Genomic DNA, 16,157 nt, shown 5'->3' on the forward strand with positions numbered 1-16,157 from the left:
TCTTCTAGAATAAATCTGGCTTTTTAATGCCCGTCAGAACCACAGTGAACCTTGTTGCCTTCTTTCCCAGTTTGTCCCTGCTGGGTGTGATTTTAATAGCCTTCCAGCAAGCACAGTACATCCTCATGGAGTTCGTGAAAACGAGGCAGAGGCAGAATGCCGGCTCCTCCTCACCGCAGAGCGGCAGTCCGATGGAGGGCATCGGCTCCCATTCCCACAAGTAAGCATTCTTGGGGAATGGGTGTGGGCGGGGCTGCTTCTCGCCTTCGATATCACCGATTTCCAATTTTATTTCAACCTATGTAAATGTTGACTGCAACTTTGTTTCGTAAAGTTTTCTTTGTCCTTGCATGACAGCTGTAACGTTTATTTAATTATAATATAGATTTCCCGTAAGGACTTCATTTTAAAATATATATATATATATTTTTTATTGTTTTGTTTTGTGTGTTTTTTTTACAGAGAGGAAGGGAGAGGGATAGAGAGTTAGAAACATCGATGAGAGAGAGACATCGATCAGCTAGCTGCCTCCTGCATACCCTCTTCCGGGGATGTGCCCGCAACCAAGGTACATGCCCTTGACCGGAATCGAACCTGGGACCTTTCGGTCCACAGGCCGACGCTCTATCCACTGAGCCAAACCGGTTTCTGCAGGACTTCATTTTTTGAACTCACGTTTAGAACAAGCAAGGTAGAACTCGGTCCCCATGTGCTACCTCTCTCCCTCATGGATTCAAACACAGACAGGTAGAGTTTTATTCGGTGTGGCTCTCTCTTAAGTGCTTTTTCCCTGCCTCTCTTCGATTCAGAAGCAATTGCAAGAACTTCCTCGATACCTATGGCCCCACGGACAAAAGCAGAGGGAAGAGCTGCCTCCCGGTGAACACTCCGCAGAGCAGGATGCAGAACGCTGCGAAGAGGAGCCCGGCGACCTACGGCCACTCCCAGAAGAAGCACAAGTGCTCCGTCTATTACAGCAAACACAAGCCCAGCGCCCCGAGCGCCAGCAGCGCCAGCAGCGCCAGCCTAGCTGCCGAGGACAAACCAGCGGCGGCCCCAGGCGGCCCCCTGGCTGCTGCCAAAGAGGACGTGTGCTCTGATCTAACGGGCGAGAACTGGACACACCTCAAGTATGCCAGCAGCGTCAACGTCAACCTGCAAAAGAACTTAACCTTTCCCAAAAACTTACTGAGCAAAGAGGAGAACACACTGAAAAGCACAGTGGTCGCCCATCACACTTCTTCGGAATGCCAGACGAAGGAGGGAATGCAGACATGTATGTTTCCTAAGGAAACGGACATTAAAATTGCAGAAAACATAGCTGAGCTCAAGGAGCGAGAACTGGGTCCTCTGAAGACCTCCAAGAAACTACCTGAAAACCATTCACCGAGAAACTCACCTCAGTACCAGTCAGACTTGCCAGACGTTCCCAGGAGAAATCATGGTAATCTCTACCTCCTCCTCCTCAATGATTTTTCTCTCCCGTGTGTCTCTGGTCTGGTGTAAGTGGAGTTTGTTCTCCCCGGTGACTCGAGTTTTAATGGTGGATGCTGAATTGTTCGTTCACGTGCACAGTGTTAACAGAGGGATACATGTTAGCGTACGGTTTCTTAGCTGAAAGGTGTAGGACAGGGCGCCACAGTTTTAGACTACCATGGCTAAGAAGTTAACGTTAGTACCTGTGTCTGGAGGGAGGTGGCTGCCGTAATTTATTGTTGGGATGGCAGGGACACCTTTTCCTGATTAGTTTTTATCTTGGCTTCTCTGACTGTTTGCAAGTTCATCAGTCCAGAAAGTGTTTCTGGATGAATGAAGCTTAACCAGCTTTCTGTATTTAACAGCAGCTTCCATCTCATGCCCCTCGCCCTGGGTTCTTTTCCAATGGTGTCCCTTGGTTAAAAGGAGACAGATGTCCTCCTATAGCAAATACAGTCCGTGAAATGTAAGCGAAACTAGACTCGGAAGACGAGCTGCTACCTATAAAATTGTCACTGAGCTTGGACCGATGCCTTTGGCCTCTGGCATAGCAGCCTGTGCTGATGTTTCTTGTCCAGGGGACCGTGTGAAGGTGCACTTTTCGGTTCAAGTCATTGACCCTTTTTAATCTAGACATACCAGTTACCTTTGATCTTATTTGAAACAGTTACATATAAATACGTATATTTTTCGCTCCTCGATACTATGGAGAAAGTACGGGAGTATTATGGGTTGGCTGACTCTAATGAGGTTTTAATGCACTTAGTGAAAAACCCCAGCTGAATTTTAAATGTTCCCCTCTCCAGCTTGAAAGGAAGCTGGAGTCCTCTGAGTGAAACCTGGTTTGAGCCACAGTGCTCATGCTCGGAGTGGACTCCTGGCAGCAGGCTCAGCGCTGTCCCCTGTGTCCTCGCCCCCTGGCATGTGAGCACACCCTCTGGGCACTGCACTCAACCAGATTGTTCCATGTAGTCGCAGCGTAGCTTGTGGAGGGTGTTCTGTGGCCGGGCCGGTGGGATGCCTGCCATTCCGTTTCTGTCCCAGACACTCTCCAGGGCCCAGACCACAACATGCTTGGGAAGGGTGAAATTACGGGGTGAGGCCGGCTGAGCTTTTCTCTGCTGTGTGTGTCACTTAGGCCTGTGTGTATTTGACACGGGCTGACATCACACACACCTAACGCCCGGGTTTGGAGGGCTTGTGCTGCTGCTGTGGTCTGCTGTGTCCCTCACTGTGTGGATAGACTTGCCCTCAGAATGCAGTGGCTGTGGTGCTGCGGGGAGGCAAGTTCTCCCAGGCTCTGCTTTCACACACTTTCTCCTTTGGCACAAACCTGTCCAACAGCCACGTTTTCCAAACACTTGTTCCATGTTCCAGCGTCTTTTGGCCATGTGACAAGAGTAGGGCTTCCTGTGTAATCTAAATGATCTTTGAAATGTGTCTCTTTTCAGGTGTTTATGACTATTTTTTTTTTTTTAAGTGTAAGATCAGAATAGCACAGACTTAGAATTAAGACTAACGACACACTGCCGCTGGCCTCAGCACTGTGAAAGAGCAATAGCCAATTATAGTATTTCTTTCTGCTTATAATAATGCAAAGGGTAATATACTTTTAAATTTAATAATACCCTGTGCCTCAAAATGAACCTTAAGTTTTCACTGAGTAAGACACATGCCTTCAAATTTTCTGAAATATCAATATTTGCAGAAATTGGGGGGAAAAATAGTCTCATTTACTTGCAGATACTAACAGCTTAAAATCAGAATCTAGCAGTTTATTCCAAATATATTATATGGTTAAATTTAATATAGTAAAACTTTAAGCACTTGTTTTGTTGAGTTTACTTGTTCCTTGTTCTATAATATTTGTGTTTTAATCTTTGTGGCTCAAACACTCTTACTCCGTGAGATAAATTAAGAAAATTGTGTAAACATGCTGTTGGCTTCACTATTTTATTATTTTTTTGAAATACATTTTTATTTCAGAGAGAAAAGGAGAGGGAGAGGGGGAGAGAAACATTAATGATGAGAGAGAAACATTGATTGGCTGCCTCCTGCACGTCCCACCCTGAGGATCGAGCCCACAGTCCCAGTATGTGCCCTGACCAGAATTGAACCCTAAGCTCCTGGTTCATAGGTCGACACTGAATCACTGAACCAACCTAGTAGGTCATGGCTCCATTATTATTATTATTATTATTATTATTATTATTATTTTAATATATTTTATTGATTTTGTACAGAGAGGAAGGGAGAAAGATAGAGAGTTAGAAACATTGATGAGAGAGAGTCATCGATCAGCTGCCTCTTGCACACCCCCCACTGGGGATATGCCCACAACCAAGGTACATGCCCTTGACTTGAATCGAACCCGGGACCTTTCAGTCCCCAAGCCGACGCTCTATCCATTGAGCGAAACCGGTTTCGGCCATTATTATTATTTTTTAAAATATATTTTTATTGATTACGAGAGAAGAAGTGAGAAGGAAATAAACATCAATGATGCAAGAAATCATTGATTGGCTGTCTTCTGCATGTCCCCTTCTAGGGGTTGAACCTGCAACTCCTGCATGTGCCCTTGACTGGAATTGAAACTGGGACCCTACAGTCCACGGGCTGATGCGCTCTCCACTGAGCCAAACCAGTTAGGGCATGGCTCCATTATTTTAAATGAAATGTATATTCATGGTATTTTTTAGTTCTTGCAAATTGTCATGTTAGAATTCCTCAAAGGGTTAAAGAAGAACTTGCTTTTAGAATTCATCAGGATTTTCTGGTTCTTGTCTCCACAGAAGGCATTATTAATTTCCTAAGAGTCTCTGCTTCACCGTTGTTGTGGGGGAAGGTTAGTGTTGAATATTACATTTGATCTTTCCTAAGAAATATTGGTGACTGGTACTTTTAGCACTATTCTTGGCCTGAAGAAAATGAAAGGAAATCCATTTTTTCCATGAATTAAGACTCGAGGAAAGTAAGGGTACCGTTTTTTTTAAAGAGAATATCTGTATTCTGTTTCATGCTTGTGCCTTCCAGAATCCAAAGTGATGTCTTTCTGATTCCCTTTCCCCTTTCGGACCCAATCTCCGTTGTTCCTGGCTCTTTCCTTCACTCCATCATGGTGCTGGAGGCCTTCTTTTCCTCGGTGGATGCCTGATACCCAGTGTGTGTTGTAGAGGATTCGTGCTTCCCCAGCTTTTTAATAGTGATGCAATGTTTATACAGTTTTTGTTAACAAAATAAAAGCATGCTTACTTTATACTTATTATTGAAATGGATGTATCTTGCTCCCAGCGAGCTTAGCTTGTATCTTCAGAATTTCCGGCTCCGAGAAAGCTGCCCTGCCCCAGCTCCCACGGCAGGGCCGGCCAGGGCCCTGCTGGTGTCCAGTTGGGCAGTCCTCTCTCCCGAGCCTGCAGCCTGCTTTGCTGTGACATTGGCACCGTGGTCATCTAAGTCTTTCTCAGGTTGCAAAGGTATCAGGGAATCTCAGATAAAGAAAAAAGGAGGTTTTGAAACACTTTGTTTCATGTGAAAAGACTGAGGCTAATTAGTACAGGATTGCAGTTGATTGGACTTTTTTTTTTTTTTAAGAAAGGTACTCATTTGAAAGAAAAATGGAAAAAATCATGTTTTCAGATGAGGTTTCTGCCAGCATCAACCTTGGCCACAGGACCCACCTTCCGGTCATTTCTCAGCCTCTGGCACCACTCACGGGGCAGGTGGGCATTCCCTGCAGAAGGACCTGCCCTGGAACAGTGCGTGTGGCTTTTGGTGGTGGCCCCTTTATGTCTGTTCTGGTGTTTTCTTTCAAACAATCAGCTAGGGGAGGCTGGTAAGGTGGTATTTTCTCTTTATAAGTAAGGAAACTGAAGCTCAGGCAGTGTAAGAGTCTGACTTGATCATAAAACTAATTAGTGCCCGAGTCAAAGCCAGAACTCAAGCCTTGACCCCTCTCTCTCCAACCTTTAAAAAAAAAAAAAATTGTGGTAAAATATACAAAATACAAAATTTACCATTTTAAATTATAGAGCTCAGTGGCATATTAAGAATATTCACTTTGTCATGCAGTCATCACCATCACCAATTTTCAGAGCTTTTTCAACATCCCAAGCAGAAACTGTACCCATGAAACAATCATTACCTGAATTCTCTCCTCCCAGCCCTTGGTAGCCAATATTCTACTTTTTATCTCCGTAAGTTTGATGATTCCAGGTTTCACAAACAAGTAGAATCATGTACGAGTAATGTTTGTCTGGCTTATCTCACTTCGGGTAATGTCTCCCAGGTTCATTCATGTTGCGGCATGTATCAGAATTTCTTTTTTCCTCCCACCTTAACCATTTTCAGTGCCCAGTGCAGCAGTGTTAAATAGGTTCACATTTTTGTGCAAGGAATCATCTCTTTTTAAGGCTGAATGACATTTCATTGTGTGTGTACTACATTTTGTCTATCTATTCAGCTGTCCATTGACATTTGGGTTGTTTGTACCTTTTGGCATTTATGAATTTTGCCGCCGTAGATAATGGTGTGCCCCTCCCTTTTTCCCCTTGAGCTCTTTGAAAAGACTACTCATAGAACTTTTAATATAAGTGCTTTCTCACTTGTAAACAAAATAGGTTTCTAGAGCACTGTGGATGTCAAAACCAATCCTTAAGTCCAAATCTCATTAAATGAGATTGGTGTGGGGAAGAGAATTAACTGTGCAGAATATGAGTGGAAATAATGAGCTAGAAATGGAATCATTTCTATTCATTCAAGGGACTAACCAGCAAGTGCCTGCCAAGAATGAAGTGGACAGTTGTGAAGCTTTGAAGAAGGCTGACACAAAGTCTTCTTCAGAAAAGAAGATCCACAAAACATCGAAAGAGGACGTGTGTTCTGAGAAGCAGGACATACCTTCTGTCGAGGTCTGTACTTCTTTTTTTCTTGCCTATTAGAATAGTACCAATTTTTCAGACTTAGAATACAGGTGTCTGTGTAATGACTGTTAACTGTCCATGTATATTTCCTTCATTTGAGAGAAGTTGGTTATCATGCATTTAGATCTGCATTGATAATTGGTGAGTTGGATGTGTCCAGAAAGTTTTATTTCTTTTTTAATTATACAGGAGATACTAATATTACTTGGGGAGGGCGGTATCAGCTAGCTTTTACTCTCAAGAGAAGCTGTTCTTAAGCAAATGAGTACCAGGCTTCCTGAGCTTAAATCCAGCTTATCATTTATTTGCTTGATAACATTGGACAAGTTAAACACCCCAGTCTCCTTATCTAAAGAATAATATAATGATAATTCTATATAATAAAAGGCTGATATGCAAATTGACCGAACAGCGGAACAACCAGTCGCTACGATGTGCACTGACCACCGAGGGCAGATGCTCAATGCAGGAGCTGCCCATAGTCAGTACACTCCCACATGGGGGCACTGCTCAGCCGGAAGCCGGGCTTAACGCTGGCAAGCACAGTGGTGAGCTAAGGATGTCCTACTGACAGCTTAGGTCTGCTTGCTCCCTGGGGGAACAGGCCTAAGCTGTCAGTCAGACATCCCTTGAGGGCTCTCGGAATTCCAGAGGTTGCAGACCAGGCTGAAGGACACCCCCCCCCCCCCCCGCCAGCCTTGAATGCACAAATCTTGTGCACTGGGCCTCTAGTACCAATATAAAATAGTATATCTACTTATAGGATTATGAGGATTAAATGAGTTGATATGTTAAGGGCTCAGCATAGCAGGAGTTCCTAAGTACTGATGAGGACTAAGCCCCAAGGAAATGACAGGTATGACTATGATCATACAGAGAGAGATATGGAACCAGAGCTCTCATAGAGCTTGCAACTGGGGAGTTGGCCCTGTGGAGGTTAGAATTTAAGGGTGACCTGAGGTTATGCAGAGAGAACATCCAGGGCCTGAGTCTGAACCTTGCAGTGTTAAAGCTATGGACGGTTTGAGGGTGCAGGTGCAGTGGTAGATGGTGCAGGTAAAGCTGGAGCAAATGATGAAGACAGGGCATGCCTGCAGAAGCAGAAACTGCCATTGACTTGGGGCTAAGTAGGATATATGAGGTTAGGGATGGGCCTTGGAGACCCAGATGCTGCCTGCAATGAGGTAGAAACCAGTGCTGAGATGTGCTGACTCCACAGTCCACAGTCTTGTGTTGGGAGGAGCATTTGGAACTAGTCATTCCAGGTCCCCTCAGTGAGAGGGCTTCCACGAGGAGGTGGCCCAGAGCAACAGTGCCATGAGGTGCTGTTGCTGGCATCCACTTGGCCAGACCTGGGTGGGCACCATTCTCCCATCTCAAACACAGCTCACAGCTCCTAGCTCAGCCTAGCTCTCCACACTTTCCTTTGGTTTACTTAACTTAGAAATAAAAGAAAAGGCAGTCATTTCTTTATTTTTTGTTTTTTATCTCACTCCCTGGAGATCTGACATTTCTTGCACTGGGGCCCAGTCATAGTCTGTGTTCCTCCTTCCTTTTCTGGTCCGTGAGCCTGGGTAGGGCAGACATCTGCACCGAATGGTGGCAGCCAGCGGGACAGTCAGGATGCAGGATGTGGGGGACTCAGGCTGTGCTTTGTGGTTAAAGGCCATGAGTTTTTCTGGTGCTGCCTGGGGGCTGTCCCCTGTCATTTCTCTGCTGGCCCAGTGACTCACTTCCAGTTTTGTAGAACTAACTCTCCTTTAAAATCCCATGCGTGAGTATGCTTTCCATTTCATTGTTGGTTTGGAGAAAATCATTCTCAATAAACACATTCCACAGTGCGTTGCTCACTGTTTGTTTTTCTAGAGAGTATTCTTGGGCTCTAATTTTGCAGCTTAGAAAATGACATAAATCTGTATGGTACATAGGATCATTCCTCTAGATTTATTGGCAAAGAAGGTTGAAGCCCGGACTTGGGAGCCACAAACTAAATGTTGACCCTTGCCTTGGCTGTTTATTTTCTTCCAAGCAGTTTTTTCCCTTAGTAATGGCATTCGTGATGACCTTAGAAGCCCAAAGAAGGAAGGAAAAGATCTACCCAAAATGGACCACTTTTCCTGCTTTTCTGTATTCTGCTTTTCTTTGCAAATTGTTAAAAATGCAGGGTCGTTATTGTGTTTACGTAGCTTTGTGATAGTGTTGTAATTCTAAATATCCTCATGTCAGGAATGAGCAGGAGCTTTGTTTTGGGGGGTTCCATAGCATTCCATCATTGAACTGCCCCATAACCTACTACATTGCCCTGCAGTGGGACACGAAGTTGTGGACAACTTCTTATTTTCATAAGTAATGCTCTGATGAGCGATTGTGTTCCTCAGTCTTGCCTATATACCGGATCCTCCCTTGTTCTAGCTTTCTGGAGGAGAGAGGAGCTGCTGGTTTAGGCTCCTCACGCACGCAGCCCGGTTGCTTCCCCGGGAGGTGGAAGCGACTTACGTCCCCATGCATGTTACACCAGGAGGCTGGTTTTACTCTGCTCTTGGCCACACTTTTTTGGGCAAAGTCTTGGTCAGTGTGATAGGTGAATGATTGTGGGGTGTTTTTTTTGTTTTTGTTTTTAATTTGAAGGTACATCTCCTACTAAGGAAAAGGGGGCATTTTTCTTCATTTTTTGTAAAATCCTGAAAACACAAGTAAAAAATTATCCATCCAAAATCCTACCAGTGCTTTTTTTTAAAAAATAAACAAAGACATAAATGTCTAACTCCATTCTCCACTCACTGCTCAGAGCCAGACACTCCCTGCCCCACCCGCAGCCCTTCCTTCTCTGGATTTGTAGCCAGAAACATGCATTTGAGGTTTTTAAAACCAAAATGGAAAGAGGAGATACCAGCTGGTCTAAATTTGCCTTTCATAGAAACATGCTTTATTATTAAATATTTTAGAGGAACACTTCTTTTTTATTTCTTTTGTGAATTTGCATTTCGTTTTTTTGCCCACTTTTCCATTGTTTTTTCTTATTTTTCTATGAGAACATATGTAAAGCTGTTAATTCTTTGTTGATCAGTGTATTCCATTTTTTTTCTTAGTTTGTCCTTTTTCTTATTTTTTATTTGCTTTCACTTATATACATTGGCAATGTGCAGTTAGTGGTTTCTCTTCTTTGGTTTCTTCCTTCGCGTTTATTAAACTTAGGAAATCTTATTTCCCTACCCAGCAATCAGTCAAATTGCCCCTTCTATCCAGGAGATCAGAGAACTTAGCTAGACCACATAATTCAGTAATGCTGATGATCATAGCTAAGTCTTATATAAACTGCTTACTACCCATCAGCCAATTTAATCCTCACAACCGCCTTTTGAGGAAGAGTCGGGAAACTGAACTGCTAAGTTCCTTGCCCAAGATCACTGAGCCAGAAAGCACCAGTCAGAAGCAAACCCGGCAAGTTGGTCTCAGAGGCTGTGGTCTTAATTTCAGCGCTTACAGGCTTCTCAGTTTTCTGGTTAGTCCTGCCTCCCTACCTGTGTCACCCTCCCTACCAGAAAGCAGAGAGCCAGATAATCAGATATTCATACTCTCTCCCCGCCCCCCCCCTCTCTCTCACTCACACACACACACACACACACACACACACACACACAGCTAAAGAAAAAGGCCTCTGTGATGTCTATCTTTTCACTCTCCTTCACACCCTCTTCCCGTCCTGTCCTGTGTTGGCTCATGGGCACTGCTGCTTGGTCATTCCATTCATATCTTTGAGTCCAGAGTGTCCAGCACTGTCCTCAAGTATACTCTTTGTAACATTCAGAAAGAGTGATGATACTTCTGACCATCAAGCCCCACCTACCCGTAGCCCTGAGATGCGTACACTGTTGTTTGCACCTGGTGACAGGTCTAACCTGATTGATTGCAGGAAGGCAGCCAGTGTCAGAGTGAGGCTCTGACTCCACGTAGAGAGTGATCCTTTGTTTGTGACCCTGGAGGGACAGAAAGGCTCAGGTCCTTGCTTGAAAAGCTTCTCTTGGTCCTTAAGTGAATAAGATAGGGCAGGAGGGGAGAACCCTACCTCCCCCAAAGTTAGAAATACACAGGGAACAATACATGCACAAATACGGCATGCTTCTAATGTTTAACTCTGAGTTGTCTCTGATTGGATTTCTGCAATGTGTCTGTTTCCCATCAGATTTGAGCAATTAGCATAAGGTCCTGTCGAATAGTGCTAATTGTGTGCCTAATTATCATGTTTTAAAAATACCTTCAGTATAAAAAAAAAACTTAATACATATTTATTGGGAAGAAAATAAAGGAACATAAAGAAGGAAGGAAAAAAAAAATCCCATAACCCCACCACATGCACAGTTACATACTTCTAGAGTTTCTTTATTATAGTAAGCATATTGCTTTCGTAGATACAGGAGGCTTTTGACACTCCAGACATGTAACAGGCAGGCATTGACATCCTTTTATTTTTCTCCCAAGTCATGTTTGTTACCCAAGTGTATGTTAGAACCTCATGGATTCCTACCCTGATTTCTGGACCAGCCTCCTGAAAGAGGCAGGTACAGTGAGCCAATCCTTGCTCTTTATGAAATGTGAATCCTGAGGGTCTATAGGAAGAGGACTCCCTGAGCTAGGGGATTTGCCTCTGTGAGGCCTGGACAAGGAAAGTCCTCACCCCCTTAGAGCCCTGGGGTCTCAGTGTGAGCTCCCACTGCCTCCCCTGCTGACAGTGCTTTTGTTTCAGGGCAAGTGGTGGTAGGGAGCAAAAGAGTAAGCATTAGAAGACAGTAGAAATGTGAGCTATTTAAAAGACAAGGGAGTTCCCCTTTCCCTGGTCCTATTAATAGGCAATGCCTACATTTAAAAGAGGAAAAAGCCTAAAAGAAAAAAATTATATATATATATATATATATATATATATATATATATATATAATTTATAATTTTTATGTATATATAAAATATAGAGTTGACCCTTGAGCAACACAGGTTTGAACTGCACGGGTCCAGTTCAAACGTATTTTTGTCAGTAAATACTATAAATGTTGTTTTCTCTTCCTTAAGATTTTTTTCTTTAACTTTTTCTTTTCTCTAGCTCATTTTATTGTAAGAAATGGACATAACATACAAAATATGTGTTAATCAACTGTTTATGTTATTGGTAAGGCTTCTGGTCAACAAACAGTGGGCTATTAGTAGTTAAGTTTTGAGGAGTTAGAAGTGTTCATCATTATGTTTAGATTAGCCATGAAATACCTATGAGACATCAAAGTCGTGGATATTATCCTAAGCTATTTCAGTGCTGACATATTTTGTAACAGAGATAACATGAACTGATTTTTTTGTAAACCCAGGTAAAATAAATGTATTATACTGAACACTAAAGAAAAAAGTTACGTGTTGATTTTCGATTGTCTGGAGGGAATCAGCACCCCTAACTCCTGCATTGCTCAAGGGCCACCTGTACATGTAGCTCCTGCTAAATCGAGTTTTTCAGAACCACTTTTGAAAAGCATCCAGCATATTTTTGCCTTATGTACTTGCAAAGCTTAAACTAGTTGGAGAATTCTGTGGAGATTTGGCTGTTCCCCTGAAGTTCATCTATAAACAAATAAAAATGTAAATACACAAATTACTCCTGAGTGGAGTTTTTATAGGATCTTTCTTCAGTGATGGTTTATGGGAGTTGCCCAGGCCAAATTAACAGGTGAAGGCTGGGGGATTTATTGCTGCTGAAGTTAACAGCAAGCTGACCATAAATTGCTAACAGATGTTTTTTCTTTTTTGTTCCTTAGGAATTTTGTAGGCAACCTTTTTCTTTCCTTTTTTTTTCTTTCTTTTTTTCTTTTTGCGGAGGTTGAGGGAGGTAGAGAAAGAAGGGAAATGAAAACAAACTAGAGTTTTAGAAATGTGCGTCTCCGTTTTCAACGTTGGAACGTTATGAAATTCATACAGAGTTGGCCTTCAAATGTTTATTTAAAAAAAAATACACCCCACCTTTCCTTTTCCAAATTAACCAAATTTTTCTATGCAAAATCCTTAAAAAAACACACACACCATAGAGTGGTGTTGGTTTGTTTGTTTGGTCTCCTTAAATGTAACCTTGGTCCGTTCAAGCCTTAACTAAAAGGCTTTTCTCTTCAGCAAGAAGATCCTGACAGGAAGAAGAAGCTTCAGGAGAAAAAAGAAGGAAATTTACAAAACTTAAATTGGAATAAAACTCGAACGTGTAGAAAAAACAAGAAGAGGGGTGCTGCTCAGGCCTTGAGGTGTGTAATTTTTACAATCCCTTCAAGATTTCTACCTAATTTTTACTCTTGTCATTTCACATTTAGCTTTTATCTTTGAATCTTAGTTTTGTTATGTTTGATACAGATAATGGGAGAGTGTAGTGTTTGTATTTTTAGATAAATGTTTTTAAAATTAACGTATTTTCTAGTTGTGTTTTTTGTTAAAAATACCCTCAATTGAACAGATTTTTCACATTTTTTACTTTAAAAAATGCTAAAAGCTATGGGAGGTTTTAGAGAAAAAGCCTAAGACACCCTTTATGCCAGGACCTTGCATGAAAGGTTCCATCCTGCCCGCGGTGGCTGCTTACAGCTGCAGAGACAGAGGTGCCCAGACATAACGTGTTCGCTTAAAGCCCGGAATGGCGAGGGTCAGAGCTGGGATCGGAACTAGGCTGTTGGCACTCTCCTTTGGCAGCCTTGCTTCCGGGGACTCTTACTCTCCCTGAGCTTTTATTTATTTTTAAATATATTTTTATTGATTTCAGAGAGGAAGGGAGAGGGAGAGAGAGATAGAAACATCAATGAGGAGAGAATCGTCAGTTAGCTGCTTTCTGCATGCCCTCTACTGGGGATGGAGCCCAAAATCCAGGCACGTGCCCTGATCAGGAATTGAACTGTGACCTCCGGGTTCATTGGTGAGGCTGAGCTTTTATTTTCTTTCTTTTTTTTTTTTTATTAATATATTTTATTGATTTTTTTTTCTCTTTTTTACAGAGAGGAAGAGAGAGAGATAGAGAGCCAGAAATGTCGATGAGAGAGAAACATCGACCAGCCCTTGACCGGAATCGAACCCGGGACCTTTCAGTCCACAGACCGATGCTCTACCACTGAGCCAAACCGGTTTTGGCTGAGCTTTTATTTTCTTACTAGAAGCCTGATGCACGAAATTTGTGCAAGGGGCTTGGCCCCCATCACCGCAGCAGCAGCCTCTGCCTCAGCCCCCACCACCACAGCTTCGTCCAGAAGGTCATCTGGAAGGATGTCTGGTCTAATTAGCATATTACACTTTAATTATTATAGATCAGTAAAACAAAGGAGCTGGGCAGTGTTTATCTGGGAATTCCAAATTTCCATATTTCCAGAAATTTAAGTCTAATCAAGTGTCCGGTCATCCAGTCATCCTTTCAACCAATCAAAGCTTAATATGCCAATAATGGTATGCTAAGGCCGCTCAACTGCTTGCTATGTTGTGCACTGACCACCAAGGGGCAGACACTTCAACCGGTAGGATAGCTTGCTCCTGGGGACATCCCCCAAGGGCTCTCGAACTGCAAGAGTGTGCAGGCTGGGCTGTGGCCTCTCCATCCCTTGAGTGCAGGAATTTTGTGCACCGGGCCTCTAGTGTTATATAAACTTCTCAGCCTCGGTTAGGGTTTTGTTGTTTTGCAGCAGGTCAGCAGTGTGTAGACCTGCTGACCTCTGCGGAGGGACCGGGGTTGTGGAGGGACTTTTTATTTTCCAGGTGCCTTTGCAAGGACAGTGTCCTCTCCAGGACTCCAGTTTAGGAGACTTAGCCTCCTCCCTAACTCCTGTGCGCTGCTGTCTGGGTGTGAAAACTCAAGCCCTGGGCAGTGAAGTCTGTTTCCTCTCAAGTGATCCCTCCATTCTCACCCTTCTGGCTTTTTCTTAGTTTGAGTTCTAGCATCTGGAGATTTCTCTTTCTCCTGAGCTCAGCTTACATGAGTTTCTGCGCAGTTGTTCTCCAGCGGTTCTGGATTCGCATGGGCCAGGTCCACCCCGCTGCCTTCCCCTTGTCACAGGAAGGGAACTCGGGCCAAACAGCCCACATGTGGCGAGGACCGCTGATGGGCAGTGTATGTGTTTCTGGTTACATTGTCTGTCCCTGGGTCCCCAGGAGGCTGCATCTGGGACTGAGACTCGGTGACTCAGCACTGTGACACGCTCCTCAGCAATTCTCACACGCGCTTTGCTGAGAAGGACCAGGCAGTGCCACTCCAAGCTCTGAGGCTCATAGCGAACAATCAGAAAAATGCAAATGTGAACAAAAAGAAATAAACTATTATTTTGTTGTTAATGCTGAATAGCAATTGTTGATAGCTAATTTTCCTGATGTAGGCCCAAATTATTTAGCCTGAATTCATTGAAAGCTGGAGTGTGGTATCTTATAGAAAGGAAAGTTTCACCTTGTAGTCTCTTAGGTGTATTTTTAGAAAACTTTGATTGACTACTATGGTCATTCTTACGTTTTACGTTTTATATTTTCCTGTTATGAAAGATGAGATTAGAAAGATGAGATTAGAGTGGAATGTCAACAACGAATGATATATATGATATATATTTGAAAGCAGATTTCTGACATGCTGAAGAAACAACTTTTTAAAATGAGGCTTTCAAGCAGCTTGTAGCCAATCAGTATGTTTTGAGAACACGATGCTTACAAAGTAGGGGGCTGTTGGCTCGTCTGTTTCCTTGGCTCCTTCCTGCTTCTGTCTATATACGCTGTACCTGGAGCGGTCGGAAACTGGTGAAACTCCATGCTACATCCCACATATGCAAACCCAACTTGGGGGCTGAAGTCCAACCTTGTGAAATAATCACTAGATGTCCCTGCACAGTTCCATGTGGCCATTTACAGAATTGCATGACAATTCTTCCCTCAAACCCAAATTGGGGACTGAAGTCCAACCTTGTGAAATAATCACTAGAACTCTCCGCACAGTTCCATGTGGCCATTTACAGAATTGCATGACCATTCTTCCCTCAAGAAGCCTGTGGTCTAGTAGGAGAGAGATGGTTACTGGACCATGGACTCCTTGGGGGAGGAACTTGATCCTCAGTATATACCGCATGTTTTCTAACAATACACGGCCATGGTTGTCACGCTGCAAATGTTTGCTAAATGAATGAACAAGAAAAACTTCAAACAGATGCTCAGCACTCCCCCCCCCCCCCCCCCCCCCAACACCAAGAAGCGGGTTCTTCTATTCAGAATCATATTTTACACGAAAACCAAGACAGACAAGGCAATAGTCCTGGATTCTGGTCCAGGGCAGTTAACCCTGAGTGATTCATGTAACCTTGTGGAGTTTCATTCTTTGAGCTATGAAATGCAAAAGTGGACTAAATGACCTCCAGGTTAATTCTAGTTCTAAAGCAACAGAATCATTTTCTTTTGGATATCTTTCTCCCATCAGGACCCTAAGGGAAGCGGTCTCAAGGTGCTCCCTATATATATTTTCATGTATAATAGTCTGGAAAGCAGTATGCATGTATAACATGCGGGTGTGATAGATATATATTTTGGTGACTCTTCCAGGCCTTCAGAGCAGAATGAGTTAAAACTTACTTGCAGTGAATTTGAAAGATCTGAGTTGAGCCGTGACATCGATGTAAGAAACTGGTGTCCACAGGAGACCCCCGGGGACAGGTGTAAAACAGACGCTGGCATCGGAAGAAGCTTACCTGCCGCAAAGAGAGAGACAGGTATGGAACCCAGTGAGCTACGCATG

General features: G+C 43.3%; 1 protein-coding gene across 6 annotated transcripts in view; it reads left to right on the plus strand.

Moving 5' to 3' along the window:
* Positions 1-16,157, plus strand: part of TMEM131L (transmembrane 131 like) — a 140,570-nt gene that overhangs the window by 114,499 nt on the left and 9,914 nt on the right. For all 6 annotated transcript variants that reach the window (XR_006740720.1, XM_036423361.2, XM_045576788.1 and 3 more), the window contains 5 exons: positions 71-220; positions 810-1,444; positions 6,235-6,383; positions 12,539-12,663; positions 15,965-16,131. Coding sequence is in view for 5 of the 6 variants with exons in the window: in XM_036423361.2 (XP_036279254.1) it covers positions 71-220; positions 810-1,444; positions 6,235-6,383; positions 12,539-12,663; positions 15,965-16,131 (1,226 nt within the window). In the remaining variant the exon portion in view is untranslated. The remainder of the gene's footprint in view (positions 1-70; positions 221-809; positions 1,445-6,234; positions 6,384-12,538; positions 12,664-15,964; positions 16,132-16,157) is intronic.

The sequence above is a fragment of the Pipistrellus kuhlii genome, unplaced genomic scaffold (assembly GCF_014108245.1).
Source record: "Pipistrellus kuhlii isolate mPipKuh1 unplaced genomic scaffold, mPipKuh1.p scaffold_m20_p_8, whole genome shotgun sequence".
Classification (NCBI taxonomy): Eukaryota; Metazoa; Chordata; class Mammalia; order Chiroptera; family Vespertilionidae; genus Pipistrellus; species Pipistrellus kuhlii.